General features: G+C 39.6%; 1 protein-coding gene and 1 long non-coding RNA gene across 6 annotated transcripts in view; one reads left to right on the plus strand and one right to left on the minus strand.

Moving 5' to 3' along the window:
* The window catches only part of gabrg3 (gamma-aminobutyric acid type A receptor subunit gamma3), a 91,132-nt gene that overhangs the window by 17,454 nt on the left and 60,384 nt on the right, over window positions 1–13,294 (minus strand). For all 4 annotated transcript variants that reach the window (XM_076880346.1, XM_076880347.1, XM_004552806.2 and 1 more), the window contains one exon: window positions 9,535–9,617. In XM_076880346.1, coding sequence (XP_076736461.1) covers window positions 9,535–9,617 — 83 coding nt within the window. The remainder of the gene's footprint in view (window positions 1–9,534; window positions 9,618–13,294) is intronic.
* On the plus strand, window positions 1,054–6,265 carry LOC143415025 (uncharacterized). 2 transcript variants are annotated; one of them, XR_013095630.1, is made up of 3 exons: window positions 1,054–1,470; window positions 1,578–1,694; window positions 6,106–6,265. It is a non-coding gene; the product is annotated as an uncharacterized LOC143415025 (long non-coding RNA). The 2 variants fall into 2 exon arrangements; XR_013095631.1 differs by having other exon boundaries at window positions 1,583–1,694.

Below are 13,294 nucleotides of genomic sequence, written 5' to 3' on the forward strand. Positions count from 1 at the left end.
TTTCATACAAACAGTAACAGATTTATCCGAGAGATATGACACGACAAGAACAACAACAAATAAAAATGTGTTTAATTTAAATCTGTGGTTATTTGGTCAAATTAATCCCATAACCAGCAAAAGCAGGTATTGATCCATATGCATGTTTTCAGAGACTGGGATTTCTAGATGACTGTGGGTTCACTGTTCACATTGTAATATATCATCATTAATATCAGTATCAGCAGCCACTTTAATCGGCAGTGTTGGGGAGTAACGGAATACATGTACCGCCGTTACTTATTTAAAATACAAAATATGAGTAACTGTATTCCGTTACAGTTACCGCTTAAAAAGGTGGTATTTAGAATACAGTTACTTTGTTGAAATAAATGGATTACACAGCGATATTTGTTTCATATTGTGGCGGGTCAGGACTGTTTGGGTTTTGTTTGACAGCTATGTTCTGTTACAGTTGCCATGGTTACAGGGTGAGGGTGTGTTTCCTGGGTGAGAGAGCTGTTGTTGTTGTTGTTGTTGTGCTAAGCTAATCCGGTTGTTCAGTGATGACGCGACGAATCCTACTTCCGGGTCTAAAGTAGTCTGCGTTTAATATGGCTTTTGTGTTGTTAACATGTTTAATGTTATGTATTTTCTTCTATTTGATCTCAAAAAGCTCCTAAAACAGTCAGTGATCCCTGTTGACCTCCTCGGCTTTTATTACCGCTAATCATTTATTTAAGCTCAGTTTTTAAAACCTTAGGATGTAACTACAGCCCAGCCCATGCAGCAGTATATGAATGACTAACCTCGTATTGTGGATGGATTATCTCAGTTGTTCTCCTAGCTGAAGTTTGGTCCTTTTACAGCATTCTGCCATGCGATTACATTTGTTTCTGACCACCGAGAACACTCACGTTAACTTTTATTTATGCTGGAAGTGATAACAGAGCTGTACGTTTTAATTTGTTTCCAAAACCCTGCAGTCAGGACATGCTATATTGTATTTAGATAGAAGTTAGCGAGCTAACTCCCTGCTAACTTCTAACTCCGTTAAATGTCATAAATTCCGTTTTCATGGATGCCTGGATGTTAAACTCAATTGTTACACCTGGTAGAGCAGAACGCTGATAATTTTATTAAAGATGAAAGACTTTAGACAGTTTTTCAACTCTCAGTAATGCCATAGTGATCGTTTGATATATGGACCTGCAGCGGAGTTTAGACCCAGACACAGCTAGTGACGTCAGACTGAACAACCGGATAGGCAGAATGCTACAGGCATAGCCCTAAAGAATGTAGCCTCATGGGCAGTGTAGTCCATGCTGCAGGGAGAATGGACTGCCATACACGTTATGTGTCTGTGAGCACGAGGAGGGGGAAAAGGGAGAGTGGAAAAGTAGAGTTGTCATTGAGCAGAAATGGGAGCTGGAAGCATGTAAATATAATAATAATCACAGCAGCCAAGAAGAGTGCCTGACAAGCCCAGTTGTAAGTAAGCTATTAAGACTCGACTGTACACTGTGTTCGTGTTTTCCTCCAAAAACAACAAGTTCCATTGGAGCAGCCTTTCAAAGCCTCTCTCTGTCTCTCGCAAGCAAAGTTGACCCAGACAACAAGGTAAAGCTAGTTTTCGGCTTCGAGCCCAACACGAACCCAACGTATTAGCCAGAGGTCCCTTTACCACGGTTCGGAGCCGCAGACCTTCAGCAATAGTAAGAAACCACACAGCAATAGTACATTCATGTAGTTGTAAAAAGCATGATAATATATTAAGTAATCCAAAGTATTCAGAATACGTTACTCTCATTGAGTAACGTAACGGAATACGTTACAAAATATATTTTGGGGCATGTATTTTGTAATCTGTAGTGGAATACATTTTAAAACTAACCTTCCCAACACTGTTAATCGGTACACCTTGCTAGTAGCGGGTTGGCCCTCTTGTCATCACACAGTTGCTGCAGATTTGTCGACTGCACGTGTATGATGTGAATCTTCTGTGATGACTGTGGAGGCTGTGAGTGTGGGTACAGTCATTCAGTCACTGCTACGTTCAAGAAACCAGTCTGAGATGATTTGAGCTTTGCAACACGGTGTGTTATCTTGCTGGAAGCAGCCATCAGAAGATGGTACACTGGGGTCATAAAAGGATGGATACGGTCAGCAACAATAGTCAGTCAGGCTGTGTGTTTATATGATGCTCAGTTGATACACGAGCAGCAGCCAGAACCTTGGACACAAGGTAGAGCGAATGCTTTCATGATGTTTACACCAAATTCGGACTCTACTGACAGTAGAAGAAATCGAGACTCATCAGACCAAGCAAAATGTTTCCAATTTTTAATGCACCCATGTAAACTGTAAGCTCAGTTTCCTGTTCTTAGCCGACAGCAGTGTAACCCAGTGTGGGATGCTGCTGTAATCCAGCAATCTGGCCTTTCTCCATCTCTCCTCTGACCTCTGACATTGACAAGGCAGAGAACTGCTGCTCTTTACACAGGTGCCTAAAGAACGCAGAGTTACTTCTTTTGGTCAGGTTGGAGACATTTTGGTGGTGGTTACCAGTTCAAGAGCAATGTCTCCAAATTTTCTGAATCATTTCCAGGTTTACATGGAAATATTTATTTGAATTCCTTTTTGGAAATCTGTTAAAATATTGGTTTGGTCTTTAAGAAAAAGAACTTTATTAAAAATAATAAACAAAACCATCAAAGTATTAGTATTTAAAAGTATCAGTGAGGGAATTTTGTCTTTAAAATGCTAGAAATTTGACATGGGAGTGAGGACTCCTATTTGTAAAAGTGTCATGCTCCTTACCAGAGATTAGAGCTGGGCGATAGAACGATAACGATATGTATCGCGATATAACTTTTACTCGATAGAGAAATTAAGCTATCGCGATAGACCTCGTCGCTCTTGTCCTCTTAAAAAAAAAAAAAAAAAAAAAAGATCAGCCAATCCAAATTAAGTAGCGCAGAGCCGAACCAATCACAGCCGCAGCGTCACGTCGCGTGACTTGTTACGTACAGCACAAGTGCCAAGCCGCACGTGTGTTTGTTTGGGAAGCAGCCAGCGGGTAATGGAGCCAGCGCGTAATGGAGGAAATGAGTGTGCCGACTAGAAAAATCAACCGAGCGTGACCGAAGGTTACAGAAGAGAAAACAGATGATGGTTCCAATGCCGGAGAGATTGTCGAACGGAAGAGCCATAGAAGTTCCGTAGTGTGAAGGTATTTCGGCTATTTCAAGTCTGACAAAAAACAGTAGCGTGCACTGTAAATTGTGCCGAAAGCAAGTCTGGAAATACAATAAACTGGTGCATGCGTCACACTGTGCGCCACGTTATTGTTTCGGTGAAATGAATTTCTACAATACTGTTATTGTTAATTCTACTCTCTGCAGTGTTTAAATGCTTACATATACACACAGTTACTGTCCGTCCACACATACGACTCTGTTCTGCTTCTATGCCGCAGCTTTGTTTACTTTTTCCCACCGAGGCTTCTAGACTTCTGATTGGCCAACATTTCTGCACGGTTAGGAATCTAGCGCCACCTGCTGCTTTGGCATGTTCATAGCAGCGTTTTCCTTCATTTCTGCCTTTATGTGTGGACGGGATTATTTTTTAAAACGAAAACGGAAAATCTCCGTTTTCAAAAATACCCGTGTACGTGTGGACGTAGCCTCAGTCTCTGACTGGAAGCGCTAATTCGTCATTCGGCTTTTGTCAGACTAAAGTAACTGTTACAACTGTTTGAAAAGCTCAGCTATACAACAAGGAGAGATCGAGAATTTCCTTTTAGTTCTCAGTTTATTTGATATTGACAAAGGTTAGTCAGTTTTGTCTGTTCTTCTGTAAAACAAACTAAGATTTATTTTTAGAATTAATATTTTGTTTCTAAGTGGAATTGACAATTTAGTCTGTTTCGTTTGTTCTATTTTGAAACTTAAACGCTTTAGCGGCTGCCTTTTGTGTAGTTTGCAATATTTGCCTTTATCTATCTGAAAAAGTCTCATGTTCCTTAAGTACATCTACCCTGTTGAACTTATTATGGGAAATAAATATTTAAATAAAAACAAGCTGCTGATTATTTCACATTTTACTTGTGAGCAACGGCACATTTAAATCTTACAAATATAGTTATTTGGCTTATATCGTGATAGATATCGTTATCGCCTGAAATGAAAAAAACATATCGTGATATGAAAAAATCTCATATCGCCCAGCTCTACCAGAGATTGTATATTTTTTCTATATACAGCCCATGCTCCTGACTGAAAGTGCAGTGTTGTGGTTTTTGCATCTGCTGCAATTGGAGCTGGTATCTCAGTCTCTTCTACAATTGATTTTTCCCCGAGCTCTGGTGTAAAATTGCAAGTGTGCAGATCTATAAAGCTGATTAGCTGACAATGACGAATGAGGTTTGTCATTGGTATTGTTTTTTCTGTTTAATTCTGTTGTAATGAAGCCACAGTAGCTGCACCTGAAGCATCTGGCTGTTTCACAGGTTCCCAAAGGAGAAAAATAGGTCAGTAGCTTTGCGTGATCATTTCTGCAGGAAATCCAGTGAAAAAGAGATTATCAGGATCATACAATAACACTACTCATTTAAAACTGCAGGAAATTGGATAGCTCTCAGTAATGACCTGGAAATGAAGGACTCATCTGAAAACATGTAATATCCTCAGTAAACAGTTTTTATTACCAGGAGTTACAATATTCCCTCCAAAATGTTAATTTCTCACAAAAACATGGAGAAGAACCGAGTGATAAATTCTTTTTTGGAGAGTAATGATCTACAGACACATTTATCAAATAGCTGGTAAACAGAGTGCAGTGGTTAAAAGCATGGCAATGACCAAAAACAGAATAACAACAGAATAAGAGTGAACACTAGTTTCTAATAAGTACATTCGCCGGATGTGTAAGCTCCTTATGGACATGATTTTGGAAGTCAACTAAAAAAGGACAATAAAACAAACTCTTAGGAAAAAAGTGTGAGACTAAACAAATGGAGGAAGTTAATGGTGACTTTAAGGTTGATGAGCAGTTTTCTCTGATAACTTTCTCACCTAATAAATTCAATTCAGTTTTATTTGTATAATGCCAAATCACAACAACAGTTCTTTCAAGGTGCTTTATATTGTAAGACCAAGACCCTACAGTAATTGTGTAGGGTCTTTATTTCAGTAATTAATGAAAATAAAACTATTATATATAGTTGATATATTGCACAAACCAGAAACATTCAAAACATGAATAAAATAAATGAAAACAATATTTTTGGATACAAAGTTTTAGTGTGATAAGAATGCATAACTTCAATCAATCCAGCACGTGTCTATGAGATAGTACTCTTTATACAGCTTTGCAGCTCAAAGTACTTTACAGAACAACATATGCAAAACAGCCCCTAGCATAGTCGCGCGCGCACACACACACACACACACACACACACACACACACACACACACACACACACACACACACAAATAAAAAAAATTAAAAGAACAATAATTGAGAAGATTAAAAAGTACAATAAGTAATTTAAAAAAGGTAAAAAGTGTGAGCAGAATTAATATTAATTCTAATAAAAGTCAGGTCAAAAAGGTCTTTAGGTCTTTAGCTCAGCTTTATGCATTAACATTAATGAACAGTTTCACATTCTAACCTTTCTTACTTTAGAGTAAGTAACTTTCATAACACAGACGGGTAAACCACACCTGCTTAAAATAAGTTATAAGCTGTATTCCTCCTCACATGGGTGGGTAACAGAAACATACACTGGGCTGTTTTTGCTTAAACAAATAGTAAGAAAGCTTAAATTCAAAAACTGTCTCCATCACCCTTAATTCAGCCAGAAAGCACTGATTTATGGATGTACATAAAGTTCAAATTAAGGATGATGACAGCCTGATGTTACTGAACAATTTAGTTACAAAGAGCAGCTAAAAAATATGTTAGATGGGGTGCTATCAAACTCCCTAAAAATATGAAGGTACATCAAAATATTATGACAAAAGTTATGTTAAGTTTGTGTTTCCAGCCAACAGGTATTACACCTGCCCTTCCCTGTGCTCACTATTTACTTCCTCACTGTGTGTCTGCTGTCTGTTTCCACAGGCTGTAAAGAGCAGGAAGTCAGCCTCCTGAGTGCTTGGAAAAAAGGTTGCTGATGGGTCTGAACAAAAATCAGAACAACGAGTTGAAAGACTATAAAACATTCCGTAAAACATCTGTGAAGTTTACATTTAAGTTTAGGATTAAACTTGACATCAGAGGAAACCCCTTGCATGTTTTCTGCTTCTCATTTGCTGAATAGCTACAGAATCTATATCCTGCTCTCTTCATCTGTGTGCACTGCATTGAATCATGTGCCGTGTTGATTATTCTAATCCTCCAGAGGCATGATGGCTTTTAAAATAAGCAAATCTGACTTAATCTAATCTTAAAACTGACACATCGTCATGGAAACCAGCGTAATGTCAGTTGGTAAGAAAGTGGGTTTATTGGATCACAGCAGGATGGGTCCACAGTCGAGACAGATCGGCGAGAATATTTTAAACCCTAATAGGCAACACAGGGCGCAAGGTCTCATCACACCAATTCAATCCTCTAATTTGAGAGGCCACTGAAGGTCCACTGCAAATAACACATCACAGACACCTCAAGCTTCAAGTTAGACACGTTTCTACATTCACTGTGAGCCAGGTTTACTGGATGGTAAGGGAGGAGCGAGCCTGAAATCAAGACGGAAACTGCGATGTAAACATCCACAGCATCATATCATTGTTCCATCTGATGATATCCTTGTGAAGCTGTAATTGTTAGCTGAGGCATGCTAGTCTGGTGAAAGCGGTAATGTTTAAAGATCCTTCAGTTTGGCCTGTGGACAAAACAAGTGGCCAATGACTAGAAGTATAAAACTAGACCGTAACATCTGTACTGGGTGATCTGCTACAAGTAACAGATGTTTAAAAGCCACCAAAAAACACACAAGCACAGACTGTAATAAAATATAGATGTAGCCACTGTGACATCCCCTCTGGCTGCCAGTTTCAAAGCATCGGTTTTAGTATTTTGAGGACAGAAATTACTAAATTATGCTAAATAATCAGCTAACACTGGTTAGCTATGTTCATAAACTGTTGTGTATGGTGACTTGCTCACTTTTAAGCCAGCCTCAAATGGAATCTTGGATGAACTGTTATTTTTGGCCCTGCCATGCTTTATGGCAGGGGTCGGCAACCTACGGCTCTTTAGTCCGTATAGTGCGGCTCCGCGTGGCTTGGGGAAAATAAATTAGAAGTATTTAGCTGAAGTGTATTTTATTTATTTTAGATCTTTTTTAACTTTAACTAATGTGGATCAACAGCTTCCTCTCGGGCCGTAGACAGAGAGTCAGAGTTGGCCATCACACATCCTCAGCCCTGAGTCTCAGCACTGGCTCACCCCAGGGCTGTGTGCTCAGTCCACTGCTCTACTCTCTCTACACACACGACTGCACTCCTCGCCACCACAGCAACATCTTTGTGAAATTTGCAGACGACACCACAGTGGTGGGGCTCATTTCCAAGGGAGACGAGTCTACGTACAGAGACGAGGTGAAGCAGCTGACGTCATGGTGTAAGGCCAATAACCTCCTCCTCAACACTTCAAAAACCAAAGAACTCATAATAGATTATAGAAGGAAAAAGGCAGAGATCCAACCACTATTCATAAATGGGGACTGTGTAGAAAGGGTGGCAAGCTTCCGCTTCCTGGGAGTCAATATAGAGGAGAACCTTTCCTGGAGTGTGAACACCTCCGAGCTGCTGAAAAAGGCCCAACAGAGACTGTACTTCCTGAGAATTCTCAGGAGGAATAACATCACACAGAAACTGCTGGTGTCCTTCTACAGAGCCACCATTGAGAGTGTTCTAACTTACTGCATATGTATTTGGTACACTAGCTGTACAGGGGCTCAGAGGAAAGCACTCCAAGGGATCATTAACACCGCCCAAAAGATCACTGGCTGCCCTCTCCCCACACTGGAAGTTCTACACAATGCCCACTGTTTTAAAAAGGCCCAAAACATCATAAAAGACGTGATTGCGGGTGCCGCTCAGGTACGTCCTCCTAGACCACGCCCCGCCACACACATTAACCAGGTAAAATACATATTTAGGCAGAATTTTGCAAATATCTATTTTTCTTTTTTCAGCAGAAGAGTGCTTTTTTCCCAATTATTTTTTAAAAGCCAGGTCAAGGCTCCAAAAGCCCAAAGGCGATATAAGGGTGGCGGCTCACAACAGTTTTTATTTGCTACATGGATCGTTTTAGTTCAGCTGGGTGTCTTTCCTTTTGTTATATTTCTTTAAGAGTTCAAAATGTGTTAATTACATAAATAAAATGTAATTTTCTCTGTAGCACTTCATGGATTTCATAAGCAACACACCTTAGTTGTTCACACAAAGCATAAAGGTAAAAAACAATATATACAGTGTTATCTTGATTTTAGATGTCAAAAAGTATTTGCGGCTCAGTGTTTTCTTTTGCGTGGAAACCAGGTGCAAATGGCTCTTTGAGTGTTAAAGGTTGCTGACCCCTGCTTTATGGCATGCTTATTTTCTTTAAAATGTCCAGGCACTTCTGTATGAGCTTACCCAAAGAGATGTTGCTCAAATGTTGCCATGACTACTTATAACCACACTGAAATGAAAAGCGGAGGATAAAACCTGCTGCCTCTCAGAAATACCTAATTAAATTAAAGAGTTGTGGTAACCATTTGGACAACAGCACAACAATTCTGGGACATGTGATATGGGTCTTCATACTCTCTTTCACACACATAGAGTAATCAGTTAATACAGTTTTTCCAGGTGGACGAACGCATCTGCTCTGCCAAAGTTTTAAAGCCTTTGTAGAGTCAGGAATGTTCCCACATTCTGGTTCTTATATAATGCCTCTCAAAACACTTTATACAACTTGCCTCACTTACCCATCCACACAAGCTCTTTTTCCTACACCTAAGTGCTTTTTATCTAATACTCACAATTCAATGAAAACATCATTGAATTCAGTTTCTTACCCAACGATACTTTGGCATATAGACTGGAGCTGCCAAGGTTCGAACTACCAAACTAATCGTTTGGTGGTTTTATGGTTCTTCCTTGAAGTATACTACATCCTTTACATTAACTGTAAGAAATAAATGCCCAAAACAAAACTACTAACTGAACAGAACAACTGCTTTTTGGAAACATGATATGTACAGGAAGATTTAACGCAATAGGCCACTGGATGCAGACATGTAAAAGTCTTTGTTATACCTAGGTCATTTTTGGTCTTAATTGTTCTCCGTGTTTGTTCAATTTATGTATTAACACATGTTAATATATCCCAGTATACAAAGCAGGATCATATGGATCCTGTGTGACCCGTATAGCTCTGCTCATGGTGAAACAATGCACATAATTTGAAAATGCAGAGGAGTAAAATACATCCTGTACTTCTCATAAACATGGAAGATACAGGAGAAGATGAACACTGCACTGAACACAGCGTACTCACAGCTGGAGAAGATGAGCGGACATGAATGTTCATCCATTGGAAAGTTGTGCAGCTGCAGCTGGCACTCTGCGTTTATGGTCAACCTGCAAAGAGAACAAGATTTTCTTGTAATGAACCTCTTCTGCTTTGCTCCAGATGGTGTAAATTCATATTCAGGTTTTCAAAGTATGATCTCGATGGAATCGGTGGAATGTGAAAGGAGGAACAATCATTTAGCTATAAAAGCGTCCTCGCAGCTACATATTAGGGATTCAAGTATGATAATCAGCTAGTGTGATGCAGCTTCAAGTGTGAGAAACGTCTAAATCACAAAGCTACTGCACACTCGGGCAAAGAAGCTACTCTTCCATTTCAGTTTCAGCTTGTCCTTTGTAACCCCTGTAAAATGCTTCTTTATGCCCTTCCATGGTCATTTCTACCCAAAGAAAACATTGGCCATGAAACAAAACATCTGTGTAACATAATGTTAATACTGAGGGTTGACTTGATAGAAAGTGAAAGAAGAGAGAAAGTATTTTGTTTCTTCACATACTCATTTAATGATTTACAAAATCTCAAAAATGTGCTCAAATCCTTTTTAGACTCAAGCATATAGAGCACTTCATGTTATGTATTTTATTGGATTTTACTTCCAGTTTGGTTTAGTTTCCTATGAGGTTTCTGGCCCACCTTGTTCAGCTATACAAGCTGAATGCCTCGTTACTCTTTGCAGTTAAGCTTTCCAGCTTTGTTAAAACAGATCTTCAGATTTTCCTTCTGTGTCAATGTTGTCCATTCCTTAAACTCTTGCTTCAGCCTGTGCCTCTGGGAGTCTGATTGCACTGTTTGTTTTGGGGGTGTTTTTTAATTTTATTTGCTCTTTTGCCTGCATATTGCTGGCTTCAGATTAAGCCCAGTAATATAAATTAGAAATTTAGAATAGCCAAAATTATTATTTGATCCAGGGCTGAATCGCTAAGTTTGCTCACTTACAAAGAAACAAACAGACTCTTCTAGTTTGAAAGACAAACAAAAAACTAAAATCAAACAAAAACAAATATTATAAAAGTTGCATATTAATTTGCATGTCATTGAGTGAAATAAGTATTCAATCTCCTAGCAAGACTTTGTACTTGGCGGGTAAACTCTTGTTGGCCCGTTTCTTATTTTCGGTCAGCAGGTTAGCCCACATCTCACTTATGCGTTTCATATCCTGGAAGCGAAGCTCTAACTCTGTTTTGCTGTTGAACTCGCTGACGTATTTCAGTCATTAATTCTTTAAGTTACTTTACAATGAAAAACTTGGAAATTCTGTGATTGCAACTGAGACTGAATAACATCTGAAGATGCCACTCTGGACTCGTTAATCTGTCATTTTGTCTGTTCACCTTTGGGGCAAAGGTCACTGTTTCAGGGTAGACAGCCGATACAATAGACGAAACATTATATTCCTTTCACCAGTCAATGTGTATTAGTGGAGGCAAATTTTAAAATGTAAATTATAAAACCAAGCCCCTATCATCAGCCCTCCACCACCGTGCTGACAGTTGGTACGAGGTGTCAGTGCTAATGCGCTGTTTTGGTTTGTGTGTTCTGGAAGGACATCCCTGTTTTGGTCTCCTCTGTCCAAAGGACGTTGTGCCAGAAGTTTTTCCAAACCTTGCTGTGGTGCCACGTTCTTTTTAGACAAAAGAGACTTCTCCTGCCTCCTTTCAAACAAACCATACTTGTTCAGTCTTTTTCGAATTGTACTGTAATGAACGTTTACATTTAACGTGTTAACCGAAGCCTGTAGAGTCTGAGATGTAGCACTTTTTTTTCCTCCAGTTTCCGAGGATTTCACGGTCTGACCTTGGAGTGAATTTACTGCGACATCCACTGCCTTGGATGTTCTTCATTTATGAATAATCTTTCTCATTGTACTGCTCACTGTTACTGCCCATTCCAGATTAATGGGCAGTAGCACAATAACTGCTCAGGACTGAGATATCTCTCTGAGAATAGTCCATCTACAGTGGGGCAAAAAAGTATTTAGTCAGCCACCGATTGTGCAAGTTCCCCCACCTAAAATGATGACAGAGGTCAGTAATTTGCACCAGAGGTACACTTCAACTGTGAGAGACAGAATGTGAAAAAAAAAATTCATGAATCCACATGGTAGGATTTGTAAAGAATTTATTGGTAAATCAGGGTGGAAAATAAGTATTTGGTCAATAACAAAAATACAACTCAATACTTTGTAACATAACCTTTGTTGGCAATAACAGAGGTCAAACGTTTACTATAGGTCTTTACCAGGTTTGCACACACAGTAGCTGGTATTTTGGCCCATTCCTCCATGCAGATCTTCTCGAGAGCAGCGATGTTTTGGGGCTGTCGCCGAGCAACACAGACTTTCAACTCCCGCCACAGATTTTCTATGGGGTTGAGGTCTGGAGACTGGCTAGGCCACTCCAGGACTTTCAAATGCTTCTTACGGAGCCACGTCTGGCACTGCGGGATTTGATTCCCTGCCGTTGTAGTGTGTTACTGATGGTGACCTTTGTTACTTTGGTCCCAGCTCTCTGCAGGTCATTCACCAGGTCCCCCCGTGTGGTTCTGGGATCTTTGCTCACCGTTCTCATGATCATTTTGACCCCACGGGATGAGATCTTGCGTGGAGCCCCAGATCGAGGGAGATTATCAGTGGTCTTGTATGTCTTCCATTTTCTGATGATTGCTCCCACAGTTGATTTTTTCACACCAAGCTGCTTGCCTATTGTAGATTCACTCTTCCCAGTCTGGTGCAGGTCTACAATACTTTTCCTGGTGTCCTTCGAAAGCTCTTTGGTCTTGGCCATGGCGGAGTTTGGAGTCTGACTGTTTGAGGCTGTGGACAGGTGTCTTTTATACAGATGATGAGTTCAAACAGGTGCCATTCATACAGGTAACGAGTGGGGGACAGAAAAGCTTCTTACAGAAGACGTTACAGGTCTGTGAGACCCAGAGATTTTCCTTGTTTGAGGTGACCAAATACTTATTTTCCACCCTGATTTACGAATAAATTCTTTACAAATCCTACCATGTGAATTCATGGATTTTTTTTTCACATTCTGTCTCTCACAGTTGAAGTGTACCTCTGGTGCAAATTACTGACCTCTGTCATCATTTTAAGTGGGGGAACTTGCACAATCGGTGGCTGACTAAATACTTTTTTGCCCCACTGTAACTCTACTCCATGTTCCATGTTCTAAATGTCCCACTGCCACACATGACAGGACATGATCTTTTTTAGTGACACAAGGTGAATGTGCATAGTTTTATACAGTTTTCATGGCTTTCTCTGGCTGACTGTGCACTTGTGACAGCCTTTATTGTCCTTCAATGGATTTATAAAACTCAAAAGACAGTCATTTAGGTTGCTGTATCCCTCTCCCCAGGTCTATGTGATTGTATGCACTTTGACATAAAATAATAATATAATTAATAATAGAAAGGGGTAAAGCTGTACTGAGATATAATTAAAATAATAATTAAAAAAAAAGACAAAACCAAAAAGAGCAAATGGCATTTCTTATTTCACTGAAAAAAGAGGCTACAGGAAGTGATCAGGATGCCTTGACCTCTTTTTACATAATGGAATTGGTTCTGTTCACACATCAAACCATGTGACTGAGTAATCAACCATTAAAATAAGGAGAAAAAATCTTAAAGGATTATATTGATTATTCCAAAATGGCTTTCCCAATTTAGTTACAGTGAAGTATAAAAGGAATGCTCTGTACGTGTAGATTACATGTGT

This window comes from Maylandia zebra, linkage group LG23 (assembly GCF_041146795.1).
Source record: "Maylandia zebra isolate NMK-2024a linkage group LG23, Mzebra_GT3a, whole genome shotgun sequence".
NCBI classification, from domain to species: Eukaryota; Metazoa; Chordata; class Actinopteri; order Cichliformes; family Cichlidae; genus Maylandia; species Maylandia zebra.